Source organism: Pseudorca crassidens, chromosome 4 (genome assembly GCF_039906515.1).
Source record: "Pseudorca crassidens isolate mPseCra1 chromosome 4, mPseCra1.hap1, whole genome shotgun sequence".
Lineage (NCBI taxonomy): Eukaryota > Metazoa > Chordata > Mammalia > Artiodactyla > Delphinidae > Pseudorca > Pseudorca crassidens.
Window position 1 is genome coordinate 120,454,958 of NC_090299.1, and position 14,963 is coordinate 120,469,920.

General features: G+C 31.6%; 1 protein-coding gene across 7 annotated transcripts in view; it reads left to right on the top strand.

Moving 5' to 3' along the window:
• The window catches only part of TLL1 (tolloid like 1), a 267,057-nt gene that overhangs the window by 113,921 nt on the left and 138,173 nt on the right, over positions 1-14,963 (top strand). For all 7 annotated transcript variants that reach the window (XM_067736574.1, XM_067736575.1, XM_067736576.1 and 4 more), the window contains 4 exons: positions 4,182-4,292; positions 7,916-7,996; positions 9,493-9,645; positions 10,136-10,253. In XM_067736574.1, the coding sequence (XP_067592675.1) occupies positions 4,182-4,292; positions 7,916-7,996; positions 9,493-9,645; positions 10,136-10,253 (463 nt within the window). The remainder of the gene's footprint in view (positions 1-4,181; positions 4,293-7,915; positions 7,997-9,492; positions 9,646-10,135; positions 10,254-14,963) is intronic.

The window sequence follows — 14,963 nt, forward strand, 5'->3', positions numbered from 1 at the left end:
TGTCATCTTGTCTACTACAGTGTACTCCCAAGTAGTCATCAACTATCAAGAAAATATATTCGTTTTCTTGAGAATATTTAGTTTGTAAGTATTTTCTCCTGAGTGCATTGAAAGGCTCTGCTTTTTGCAAAAGTAGAGGTTCTTTACTTTATGTGACCCCTTTTGGCAATCTACTATGGACCTCTTCTCTGGAAAACATGTGGTGACTGTGTTTACAAACTCATACATATTTTTTGCATACAGGTTTTAGAAAATCACAGGCTTGAAGTGTCCTTAAAGCTGGTCCCTGTACCCCAGCTTCAGAATTGCAGGACTATAGATCACTGGGGAATTGGGATGTGGGTGGAAGAGACATCATTTAAAGTTAGAGTGTAGGGAATCACAACCTTGGATGGCTTATTTTCACCATATATTCTTTTATAAAATGTGCAATAAAAGCACCCTTTGTTTTTTTTTTTTTTTGGTCTCTGATTAAAAAAAAAATTTGTAGTACAATGAATGCAAATAGCCTTTGGGGAAAAACAAAATCTGTGGTTTTCCAAGTAGTTTCAAAATTGTTATTTTTGACATTTTATTTTGGCCTATTGGTTAACTACATCCCTATTTTTTGACTGGATCTGAGCAGAATTCCAAACAGATAGTAAATATTCTAATTGTACTGAACATTTCCCTAGTATAGTAATTTATAACCAGTTTCCTATATTGCTTCTGTATCTGATATCACTAAACTCAAATCACTGTATTAAATGGGGCTAATGACTGATAATATATAGTTTTTTTAATTAATTAATTTGTTTATTTTTGGCTGTGTTGGGTCTTCGTTGCTGCGCGCAGGCTTTCTCTAGTTGCGGCAGGTTGGTGATGCGAGGGCTTCTCATTGTCGTGGCTTCTCTTGTGGAGCACGGGCTATAGGCACGCGAGCTTCAGTAGTTGTGGCATGCAGGCTCAGTAGCTGTGGCTTACGGGCTCTAGAGCTCAGGCTCAGTAGCTGTGGCACACGGGCTTAGTTGCTCCACAGCATGTGGGATCTTCCTGGGCCAGGGATTGAACCCATGTCCCCTGCATTGGCAGGTGGATTTTTAACACTGTACCACCAGGGAAGCCTGATAATTTATAGTTTTAAAAGTATTTCTCTTTAATTTTTGTTTTTTGATGAAAATAAATAGAAAATACCATATAGAAAGAAAAACAAAAAGCTCCAAAGTAGACTTGAAAATTACAAATATCTTGGAGACTCTATAAAAAATATATGTTGGATTACAATGCAAATTCTAAATCCATATTAATATAAATTGTCATCGTCCAACTTGCTATGCCAATGCATAAGTAAATATTTAACATGTAGAAATAAGTCACTTAGACTAAAGTAGAAGGTAAATTAAGGAAACCTTCAAATGTGTGCAAAAAAAAAAGAAATTTTGCATTTTATACAATGTGATAGGTTGAAAATTCTAAGATGTCTATTTTTTGTTGCTGTAGATAATATCAAGATTTAATGATGTATATGGCCTACAGTATATCGTCTACACACATACGAATTGGCTTAGTCACTCACTATTGCTCCTGAAGCAATTCATGGCATATTCAGAACTGCAAAGCTACTGAGGCTATTAGTTCAGAAAAAAATAACAATAAATGAAAAATAGGCTATGTACTCCAGAGCAGTTTTGTCTCCTTCGAGAATCATCTGGTCTTATGCCGTTCTTATCCCAGAAATATTTTTTTTTTCTTCTGTGAAGTGTTATATCAACTTGGACTGCTGATCTTCGTTTGATATAATCCATCAAGACATGAATCCTATTGTATGTGAAAAGTCACTACAAGAAAATAAAAATCTAAAACACATTTGAGTTTTATTTTACTACTACCTTTATTATATAAATGTAGTACAGACGAAATACACTTTATTTGGTTGAATGCTTAAGCTTTCAAGTCAACCAGCTGATTCAGAGAGGAGTAAAATTTATTGTTGGAGAAAAAAAATGATTCTAATAAAGATAATGACAATGATAATTATTTGTAGTAATGAGAGCTTCTTAAAAATGTAGATCTGAGACCTCTCCCCAGACCTACTAAATCAGAGCCTACGTTTTTACCAGATTTGCTGTGTTTCCTGGAAAAATAAAAGAGAAGCACTTTTTTAGTGTCCTTAACTGTCCCCCAGCACTAGGGAAGGAATAGGCAGACTGAGAGAGTCACTGCCAGTCGGTGTTCACAACTATGTGCATAGTAAATACACGATAGGAGATTTAAATAACTAGCAAACTTGTATCTACCTTGGAATAGTGAAAAATCTTGAAAAAAAAGTGCAAAATTTATTTATGTAAATGAACCAGCCTTTATATAATTGAAAAATATTTTATTTAGGTAGGCCATCTATTTGTTAGGATGTCTGGCTTTAGGGATGGTGGAGACTTAGCAGTTCCTGCTGTATGTGTATGAAGCTGATTAGAAGCTGGATTCAATTTCAGGCATTAAGACCATCTTCTTAGTCAGCACTATTAACTTCTACAGACTTCGTCTCTGATATCAAAAGATTGTAAGCATCACTTTACTTCTACAGACTGCCATTCCATTGACAGTAGGGCAGAAGAGAGGGGTTGATGAGCGAATTCTAATTCTAATGAAGATTTTTTCATATGTTGAACTGATAACGCGTCTTGAACTAGTTTCTATTTTCTTCCTTTCTAGATTTACACATAAAAAAACCCCTTCTTATCTCATGTCAGTTTTGTATAAGTGAACTAAACTAAGTATACAATTTTATATGATAAACCTTTGATCAAAGCCTAAAGCATTGTATAGCTTTCAGGATTGAAATTTATGACTTAAAACTAATTTTATTAATTAGTTTTTATAGCTAAAATTCATACATATTAAGGTTTGAATTTAGTAAAAGTGATTTGAAAAGGATGGATTTTGTCATTTTCTAAATATTTTTCACTTTTTAAAATTGAAATATAGTTGATTTACAATGTCGTGCTAGTTTCAGGTGTACAGCATGGTGATACAGTTATATATATATATATATATATATATATATATACACTTTTTCAGATTCTTTTCCCTTATAGGTGATTACAATATATTGAGTAGGATTCTCTCTAAATTTTTTAATGTAAATTTCTCCTCGCCTTTTTGGTTTTGCAGAAGAAAAATCTGAAGAAAATATTTAAAAAGCAAATTTGTAAACCTGTATCAAGAAACAAGTATCCCAGAATTTCCATGGCATTTGTCAATGTTTTACTATTTTATGATTAATTTATTCTCTCTCTTAAATTTGCTACATTTCCTAAAGTTATTATATTTTGACATCTGGTAGTACAAAGGGATACTTTTGGACTCAAATAAACAAGGAGGCCATTTTTTGTTATGCAAATGTATATTTCTGACCTTAAAAGAGAATTCACTTACTGGTTTAAATACATTCACAATGGTTTATAGAGCTTTGCTTTATTAAGTAGCATAAACTGCTGGGCATAAAAGATAGAGTGTTTCCAGGATCAGGGTAATGATTTTGATGCTCCTAAAAATATGGACAATGTCTTATTTGTCATTAATGATGAAAGGTCAGCACCTGGTCATTGCCTAAATAAAAGTTGACTTAATTTATACATTTTATAGAGACTCAGAGGCAATGCCATCTTTAGAGAAAGTACATTATAACTGTATAAAAATGTGATGAATAAGTTGCTATAACAGTGCAATATTCTTTTGTCTCAATTGAACTTCACTTTATGAAACTATCATAGCACACGGTTTAGTTGCTACTACCTCTTCTTCTACCTGTCAGTGAAGACCTGCTGATCTCAGACATCCACTGTAAATATAGGCATTCTTATCAGATTTTCACTTATTTGCAAATTAGCCATGATTGCTGAATTTTCTTCTCTTAGAACCCCCCCACCCCATAAATCTGAGGCCATTTCATTCAAAGAAATAACTTTCTCCCTCTCCCCTCAAACATCAAAGTAAAAAGAGTGGGTCACATTCTTTCACAGGTGGCTCATATTACACTGTAACAGGTCCAGTAAGTTCAGTTACACTTACTTTCTGAAATATCTCTATATCTTTAGGGACCACATTTCCACATTTTTTAGCAATATTTTTCTAATTAGCTGTGTTTGCGTCGATTTTTGTTCTTAAATAATTTATATTTTAATTGAAATTTTGTTTTTTAGCTGTGTTTTGGGGTGACATTGCCTTAGACGATGAAGACTTAAATATCTTTCAAATTGATAGGACAATTGACCTTACACAGAACCCCTTTGGAAAATTTGGACATACCACAGGTACAGTTGATTATTTGATTCAGTTTGCATTCATTTAGAAGAAAATATACTCTTGAAATGCTAAAATACTCTTTAGATCATTTTTAATATTCCAGTGATCAACTTTGATTTTCTTGATATGAATGAGCCTATTTAGAAATTTAAGTTTTATTCATAGTTTTAATTTTATTAATTAATGTATTTAACAAAGATATTGTAGTGTTTACCATGTACCATGTACGGGGCCTGGTTTAAGTACTCTGCAGGTGTTAGCTCTTTGAATCCTCATAATGACCCCATGAAGGTAGCTGCTTATTGTGATTTACAAGTGAGGAGATGGAGATTTACAAGGTTATGTAGTTTTCTTATTGTCACATAGCCAGGAAATGACTGAGTCAGGACCAAAATTCAATTCTGAGGAAGGTTAAATTTCATAGTCTTGAACATTATATTCAGTTGCCTCCTATTTAGATATTGAGATGCAAAAAGTAAATTATTCTTAGAGTCATTAAATACAAACTTATTTAGAAAAATTTATATATCTATTTTTATAATTTTTGTGGAAACCTGGAAGAGATTATCAATTTCAGCTGTTTGAACATATTTGAATTATGCCTATATGAGACTTGTAATATTTTAAAAGACATTTGGATCCTCATTTTAAAATATCTGTACTAAAATTTAAAAAATATTTCATATTATCTTGATACAGTTTTTATTCTGTATTTTATTTTGGAGAAAAATTGCAAGGTTAAAAATTTTAAATTTATTTTTGTAGTTATTGCTAAAACATTTATTCAGTGTCATGCTTTTTGATTTCATTGAATCTCTCCTTCTGTCCAATGTTATTTTTATTTTCTTCTTGTATTCTATGGAAAATAAAACATATAGTTCCTCTGTGGTATCTAGCAGACAAATATATTTTAGTCTTAAGACTCTTTGCCCAATTTACTTTTTCGCAGCTTTTTATTATGACATGTTTCAAAGATATCTAAAAGTTGATAGGATAATGCAAACAACAACCATACACCTTGAAGATTCAGCAGTTGTTCAGTTTACCATATTTGCTCTCTGTATGTATGTGTGCATGCATACATGTACAAGTATGTATAAAATATTTTGAAGTGAATTGCCAACAACATAGCTTTTCAATATTAAATAGGTTAGCATGCCCTTTTAAGAATAAAGACATTATTGTACATAATCAAAATATTATTACATATAAGAAATTTATGTAAGGTAATAAAACTTAAATAATACAGTACTTAAAAATAATATGCTTTAGCCTTTTTATACATAGTGAGTCTTTTCTGAAACATACACCAAATATATGAGGGAAACTGCTTTGCAGTGTAATCGCAGATAGTACATTCCTATAGGTATGTTTATTGACAGACTCCAACCACTATCTCACACTTAACACTGTCACAGAGACAACAGATTTGGAACAAGAGAGCAATGATATAACTCAGCAAAATCTTAAATTTATCACATTACATTCTCAATTTTTATTAAAATTTTCATTAGATTCAAGCTTTATTCAGGTCATTTATTTAACCCATTGTCCTCTCTTTGTACTGGGGACATTCATTTTCTGTGATTTAGAACATTTTAATACTATGTAATTTTGTCATTTCATTTATAGTTAAGCTCTGAAATAGTAACATTTGGAAGTAAAATATCATTATTTAGATAAATAGCATAAAACAGAATTATACTATCAATTATAAAAATCATACTGTAAATATATATGTGAAAGGTACATGTTTCAAAGTAATTTGCACTATTCAGTTGAATTTCAAACATCATAAAGAATTCTATATTTTAGTTTTTTCTTACTCTAACTTTTCCCTTTCTTGTTAGTTTGTGCTGAATTGACTATATTTATTTTCTTATTTCAAAATGTATTGTCTTTCTCAAATATTTATTAGGTTTGTATATTTTTATTTTAAAAATTTTAGAATATATGAGAAACACATTATGAATTTTCCTTTTTTCTGTTTCAGTGAACTATCTACACAGAATTTTATTTATATTGCTATAAAAATTATTCAAAAAACATTATTGACTTTAAGAGTCTTGAAATGTTTTCCCTAGCCTATAATTATTCTTATGCTTATAATTACCTTAATATTAACTAAGACATTTCTTTTTTCCTCCTTCTATAGCTATTTGTAGCCTCTTTCTATACCTATTTATATGTGTTTCAGACCTATCTAATATGCAATATAATTGTTATGCAATGGTCATTTCAAATACATTTTTACTATCCTTTAAGAATGTTTGTTGTAACTGCTTAGGAATGAATGCATTTAAGTATTACCTCATCTTTCTAAAATATTCAATGAAAAAAATTTCAAATCTTTTTCTCAAGGGGCATGGCAAAAATGTGACCATGTAATTCAAATGATTAAGCAGATTATTAGTGAACAAGCACTGTAACTTATTTGCCTTATAAGGACTTAATTGATATTTCCTATAAGAGGCTTATATATTAATAATTTTTATTATTGTTTTTGTTTGTTATTAGCTTCAATCTAGGTAATTAGGTTTCAGTATTAATTTCAAAGGGGAAAAAATATTGGAAGGAAATAGTTCAAACTATTTCCATGCAAGAACCCTTTGTGGTTTGCATGAATTTCTGGTCCTCTTTCATTGTCTTAGCCCAGAGGCTCATGAACCACTTGTTCTGATATCATTAGTGATCAAATTACTTGTTTATTCAATGATACCTCTTTGTATTTGTCTATCAAAGATTCAAGGAGAAGGCAAAATAAGAGATAAAACTGGGAGAGCATTTTGTTAAAGCCCTGGAATGAGAATCAGAAGATTTGGGTTTTCATCAAATGATCTGCTTTCTGATATGACTTTGTTCTTAAAATTGCAAGGAGACATATTTCCTTATGTCACCCTCTCCTCTACATTTTGAGCTATAAAATTCTTTATATCACCTTTATAAATTTTGCAAATTGCATAACATAACAGTGTATTTTGCAGCTGGACGTCCTTTTGGATTCTCACCTTGTGAATTTTTTTAAATTTATGTTATTGGTTTTTATAAATTATAGAAACTAATTTTCAAAATTTATTTGAATACATTATAAAATGTCATATGCTATTAGAAATATCTCAAAATTTATCCAAGCTTTGGGGCAAAAGTTGCACTATACACTTGCTTTTTTTTTCCTGTTGCATTGAGAATTTACATACCTATGCTCTTCTAACATTTTTATTTCCATTTGCTGATTTGCCATCTGAAAATATTTAGTTTGTATTGGGAAAATAGCTGGAATGCACTCAACAGGAAAGAACAACTTGTTGTCATCTTATATAATACTATGTGATGTCAAGGTCACAGTGAAGAAAAATGTTTCAAATTATCAATAGATGATGCAATTGCCATGATGTCCAAATAAAGTCATTTAGATTGCTCTCTTAATTTCTCTTACCCCTTTAGTTTTAGTTACTAAAATTTGTTATTGTAGAATTTTTACCCTCTTCCAAGATTTATGGGTATTCATTACTTTAAGACCACATAAAAAGAGATGTCCAAAGAGAAATCAATGTAGCCTATTACTATTACTTATTTACAAGAACTTTAATTTACAGTGAAGTTAACTTACTATTTTCTTTTCCTCTTTAAGGTGGATTTGGAGACCATGGTATGTCAAAGAAACGAGGGGCCCTCTACCAACTTATAGACAGGATAAGAAGAATTGGCTCTGGTATATCAATGTTTAAAGTTTCAGACACGATGTACAGTGAATATTATACTCATAGTAGTTCTGTTTGCCATTAAGCTGCAAATTATGGAAAGGATATATGCTGAGAAAGAGTCCTTTATTCATTGTTATTTTGTTAGTTGATATCCAACGTAAGTTTTTTAGAACTTAATTGGGGACATTTGAAATATTTTAGCTTATTTTCAGCTTCTCTTTAATAAAAAAATGTATTAGGTGTTTATTTTATTGTTGGTATTTATTTCCAGTAAATTGGTATTTCTATCAAGCATGGAGCTACATCAGTTTTAGTCAAATGGAAAAATATCATGGCTGTTTCTTTTGAAATAAAATCCACTTAAAGTAAATTGTCAAACTGATTAATTAGATTAAAAAAAAATTGAAAATATTTTTTACCCTTCCAAAAATATATAGAGAAAACATTCAGAGAAACTGCCTTCTGGCTTAATGATTAGTTAATATTTAAAGTATTGAATTTATTAATCACTGTTTGTAGATTTTAGAGTTTCTTTTTCAAGTCTTCTGTTCAAAGTTCATATCCTAACATATCTTAAATTGATTAGTACTAATTAAATATTTTAAAGTGCCTACTTTTAAGGATTAATTTTCCAAAGTGAAGATACTTTGCTCCAGGATATTAAAAAGTTAGACATGTTAGGAACACAGGCATAGGGCGCATACATTCAGTATTCGTTGTGTCTGAAGTGTATGTAAGTGGTAAACTATTTGCATAAACAATGATATATAAATAAGAAAAAAATAATCATGAAAATGTAGGAAAAATAAAACAGTAACAAAAAATTATGAAGGGTCATCAAGAAAAGTTAGTGACTGCAGACTTGAAAGCTCTTCTACAATAGACTGCATTTTATGTTGGCCTGTTCACCTTGTGTACTGCTCTCTAAATCTTTTCTGTTGTGTGGATATGAATCCCGAGGAAAGTGACAGAGATAGCCCATTGTCCCAGAATCTGAGACCATATCTGTCTTATTCTATTTCATTTACTATCTCTACAGTGTAATATTCACAATTTTAAACTGTTCTACAGAATATCAATTCTGATTTAAAGGACTAGGGATTTAGCAGGAGTAAGAAAGGTTTTGGACATCATAGGACTTTTTAAACAATGTCTTTTTAATTCTAGTGGTGAATTTCTTAGTGCTCTAGTAAAGTAGAAAACAAAAAAATTTTTCTGTGGCTTACAAAGTCTACCTGACTTCTGTCCACTGTGGGCTGTTGTATGGAAATTCATCAAATTTGCTCATAGAGCATTAGAAAATAGTATTTTGACATGAACTACTTAAATATTTTAACACTTTTTTCAAGTATGTAATATAAATGAAGTTTTTCTTTAATGCATTTTGACTTCAGGCATATTTATATAAATGTGTAAATAAGGCATTTTACCTTGTCCTTTAAGAGGTAAATGATTCTCTGACCAAGGACTTCTGTTTCACAGAATGTTTTAAATGTCACTGCAGGCTTGGAGCAAAACAACACAGTTAAGGAAAAAGTACCTCTAAAATTCTCAGGGCAAAATGAGAAAAATCGAGTTCCCAGAGCTGCTACATCAAGAACTGAAAGAGTATGGCCTGGAGGTGTTATTCCTTACGTTATAGGAGGCAACTTCACTGGTAAGATATTCCCAGAGAGTCTATTTTGATAAAGAATTAATAATTATCATATAGATTAATTGTATATTTTTAAAGAATACTAACATATAAAACATAGTATTAAATGAAACATGAGAAATATTCCATTCACCTGAGTTGTCAGTTAGTGTGTCTTGAAATTTAAGAATGTATTTAGTCTTGAGTTCTAAGAATCTAAAGAACTATTCTGGTTTTTAAATTGAATTTCAAATGTACCCATTAAATCTGGAAGCTGATTTCAGCTGACAGGAATAATGTATGTCTCGTTCACAGAGCCTTGTACACACATACTTGTAGAGACAGTAAGCTCAAGCCTACTGATTATGAAGGCAGTGTCCACTCTCAAGAGTGGCTCACTGCAGTGGTCGGAGCTAGTATTCTCTGGTTGATGATAGAGGTGTTGTCTGACCTGTGCAGCCAGACCTGGGTTGGAAGAGCCCACTGTTTTATTAATGTCATGCCATTTTTCCAGGCAGCCAGCGAGCCATGTTCAAGCAGGCCATGAGGCACTGGGAAAAGCACACATGTGTGACTTTCATTGAAAGAGGGGATGAAGAGAGTTACATTGTATTCACATATAGGCCTTGTGGGTAAGTAGAACCAGGGAATGACTTAAGTAAATTTAGAAGGGAAAAAAAAATCCATAGGTAAGATTCACTTTTTAATATTTGCTTAGTATTTTGCCCATGGGAAAGTATGAATTTTACATAAGAGAATATTATATATTAAATAAATATACTCTTTGATCACAGACCTCTGTGCATCCTCCACCACCACAGCTGCCTTTCCTTCTGTTCTAACTATATGGTGGCATTGCCAACATCCCACTAACCTGAGTTAGAAACCTCAGTATTGTTTTTAGTGATTGAATTTTTAGTGATATCAACAGAAATATTTCTGTTGATATCCACTATGTCTTATGGTTTCCACTTTTATCCCATGTCAGTCCCCTGGTCCATTCATGTCTTTGTCCCCTCACACCGGCTGTACTCCAACTGCTCTCCAGTCTTGCCTAACCAATTCACTGCCACTAGAATTATCTTCAAAAAATACTCTTCAGAGCAAAATACTACACTTTTTGAGATTCCTCAGTGTTTCCTCCTACAGTGACATTTTCTAGATTTGCTTCTTACAGGATAATAATACTCTCTTCAAAATAAACTATTCTATAAGTTGTGAAAATGCTGTGTTAAATTTCAATAGGTATTTCTACAAGCAGTGTGCTAAACCTTACTAATATTCAACCAATTGAAAGAAATATAGAGTACAGTGTTCCCTAAACTTATTTTAAAAAGGGAACACCCATCTCACCCTGTTAATAGTGAAGAACGTATATCAGTATTCCAGAACACATTCTGGGAAATGCTAGCCTGAGAATAAAACCTAGATGCTTGGATGTAACATTTAAGGAATGCCATGAACTTACCACAGCTTCCATCTGCTGCTTCTGCTGCCACCACTTCTCTCCACAAATCCCATAATCTAGCCAAGTTACAGTAACAGCAGTTCTCCAAGCAATGCTGTGTACTTTAAAAGACTTTTCATTGTGAAAACTTTCAAATTTTTTCTCCCTATATTTCCAGTTAGTTGGAACTTATATTTAAATATTTGAGTATTTAAATTGTTTCCATTTTTGTTTGTTTGTTTGCTAAGAATACTTGATAGGGTGTGCTGTCTACTTTACACTGCATCACATCAAGAGGCACATATGCCTGGACCTACCACTTTAGTGATACTGTGATTGATCAGTGGATTCAAATGGTGACAGCCAGGTCCCTCAATTGTAAGTTCCCATCATTGCAAAATAGTCATTTTCTCATGTTGTTCTTTTCTTTTATTCCTTCTACATTTATTAGCTGAAATTCTTCTATAAAGAGGAATTATCTCTAATCAACTATAAGTATATGAATACCCTCTATTATAGTTCACATAGAGAAGTAAAAATAAATGCATAATTCCTTTGGAGGAAATAGTTCATGCCCTAATGACACATATTTTCAGGGTGGAGGAAGTATATATTTCACTAGGTATTGGGGGCATTACATCATCTGGCTTTGTTCTACCATATTTTCCTAGAACATTTAACTTAACTTAAAAAGTAATGAGTTTTAATTTTGGCCCTACTTAAGTGACATTAGGAAAAATTATACATTATTATTTTTCTATATATTTTGATAGTACCATAATTTTTTTAGCTGACTTATTTAAGCAATGTTTTCTTCTAAATTACTCTAATTACTTACTCTTGATAAGTTTTGGTTACATTTGAAGTCCCAACTAATTCTTTATATGTATTTAATATTTTTAAATATTAAGGACCTTTTAAGGTCCAAATCTAGACTGTTCTTCCTTCCTTCTGATTATCTAATAGGAGTGGATATAGCTCAGATTACGTATTTCTAAATATATAATGTATTCAAATCAATACATCTTTTCTTTACCCACCCTTCAATTCTGTAAATACATGCAAAGAACCAATCACTTATTATTTTATTGCTCAAATTCTGTTTGTAACAAATTCATATTTATACTCATTTTCTTTTATTAATTTGTCTCTTTTCAAAGTTTTCGATTTCACTTGTTTTATCCTGCTAAACTATTTTTCCCCATTCACTATCATTCCTTCATGTTTGTTTTTGTGATGTTTTAGTTGCTTGAATGCCTTTACTTTCCTTTTTCATCAGTGGAAATCTTTCACATATTTCATGCTCACCCATTTTTGAGCTGCCTGCAGTGGGACTTTGCTCTACAATAGCTATAATAGCTCCATTTCCACTGTTGGTTCAAATGTCTACCTTCATCAATGATGAGAGCAGGGAGCTTACCTCTGTGTCCCTCATGACACACAGCACATGGCATTATAGGGAGGTGATCAGGAAAGTACCAACAATTTACATGTCAGCTAAAGTACATTGTGTGTAATCCTGATATTAAAAAATGTAAGAATTCGAAAGAGGTTTGAAGAACATGTACTTCATCAATTTAGAGATGTGAAAACTGAAGTTATGACTTTCCCCAAGGCACTTAAATCTGTAGTTACATTCTTGAAATTGGACTCGAGTTTATTTGTGACTGTTATAGTAGTAGTGTCGCATTTTGGTGATTTGTTTTGGTGCTCATTTTCCAGTTCAAAGTTTGCCCTGTATTATTTTTTCAGTGATAGGAAGGATGATACTTTTTATGAAACTTGATCATTGGCCTGCTAATCATTCTAATCATTTTGTGACTTCTAAATTTCATTTGAAATTACCATTATTGGCCACAATTTCATGAAATTATGGTTATTTCATCATTCTTGCTATGATAATGCTGCATTTATATCTCATAAAAATCAATTTAAATTATTAAAGAGTTTGACAGTTGGTATTACACAAAATAGTGAAAGCCATCTGGAATAAGATATATTTTGAGTCAAACATTTAACACTCTGTTGGATTTAGTATTGAGTCTTTTCTCCTATAAGAGCTGTGGCATATAATGTATCACATTTAGCAATACCTAGTATAAATATCCATAGAATATGGAGAACCTTTAAGGTGGTGCCATTGATATGGATGACAACATTTATCAGTTCTGTTTCTAGCTTTAATCTAGAAGGCAAATGTGTCTTATTACTCCTTATCATTATCATCACTTTCATTGAGTTTACCCACTAAGTCAGACAACTTGTAGCTCTTGCAATTTTTAAAAATAAAAGCTAAAATAATCTCCATATTTATGGGAGGAATTATTAAATATGGAATCACCTATATCATTTAGAGCATTATATTTCCCATCTTATTCTGCTACAGTCAATTTTTATTCAATAAATATTTATTGGGTGTCTAGTTCCATATCAGGCCTTTGATAGGTGGGAAAATAATAAAATTTTAAAACACAAAAAGTAGAAATCAGATCTTTTTGCCATTTAGCTCTAGTGTATTTCTTATTTTTAAGTTGTATTATAATCGTACATTATGTTTATATATATCTGTATGCATGTTTTTAGGTATATGATATCTTTGCTTCATCTGCAGTGGACATAAGCTTTAACCCTCATTATTGACAAAAGGTTTGAACTGAGCTATACATAATTTTCAATGAATGTCTATTAGCTTCAGTGGCATTTATTTATTTTACAAGATTATTAATTATAAACAGCAAAATGTGAGACCATTTAGTAATAGAAGTTGTTTGATTTTATTCTTTGTAAGTCAGAGATTTATGTAACTGAATTTATTACCTTCATCTATTATATGCTGATTTTTAATGATTACTAAAAAACAATCAAACAAACAAACGTAGAGTTAACTTATTTTCTAGGTTTCATATGCTTTAATTGTATTTAACTTTTGTCAGTTTAATTATTCAGACTGTAATAGTAGTCACTTATTCATCCTTTCCTATTGAATTCTCATTTTGTGCCACTACTATACTAACTTTGGGGACTATAAAATTGAATATAAGTTGTTTTCTCTCTGCAAGGATGTTATAGTTAGGCAGAGGAAGTGTGCTAGCCAGGATTCTTGTTCTCAAGCAACAGAGACTGGCTAACTTAAGCAGAAAAAATAGTTTTTCAAAGGAATTTATAGAATTATACTAATAGAAAAAGTGGAGAGCCAGGCTGAAGGAGGAGTCTCCTTGCTGAAGCAAGAGTATGTTGAACCCCTCACCTTGAGCATTTCCACCACTTCTTTGGATGCTTGCTGTTAATTACTAGAGTTAGCTGTGTCCTGCACTTAGGAGATCTGTTCTTTCAATAAGTATTTATTTATTAAAATTTTTGACTTTTTATTTTTCAAAATTTTTCCAGTTTTATTGAGATATAATTGACATACAACATAGTGTTTTAGGTGTATAACATGATGATTTTAGACTTGTACATATTGTGAAGTGATCACCACAATAAGTTTAGTTAATATCCATCATCATACTTAGTTACACGTTTTTTTTTTTTTCTTGTGATGAGAACTTTTGAGATCTACTCTCTTAGCAACTTTAAAATATATGATATGGTATTAACTTTAGTCACCATGCTGCACATTACAGCCTCAGAAATTGCTTATTGTGTAACTGGAAGTCTGTACATTTTGACCCCCTTTGATCCATTTCACCCACCCTTAGTCCCCACCTCTGGCAACCACCAATATGTCCTCTGTAACTATTGAGTTCTGTTATGTGCCAGACTGTATTCTAGGAGCTAGCGTTATAGCATGAGCAAAACAGGTACACTTTCTGCCCACCAAAAGCTTACATTCTAGGTGGGGAGGCAAAAACCCTGCAAAGATAAATGAAATATAAAATGTTTTAATAGACAATAA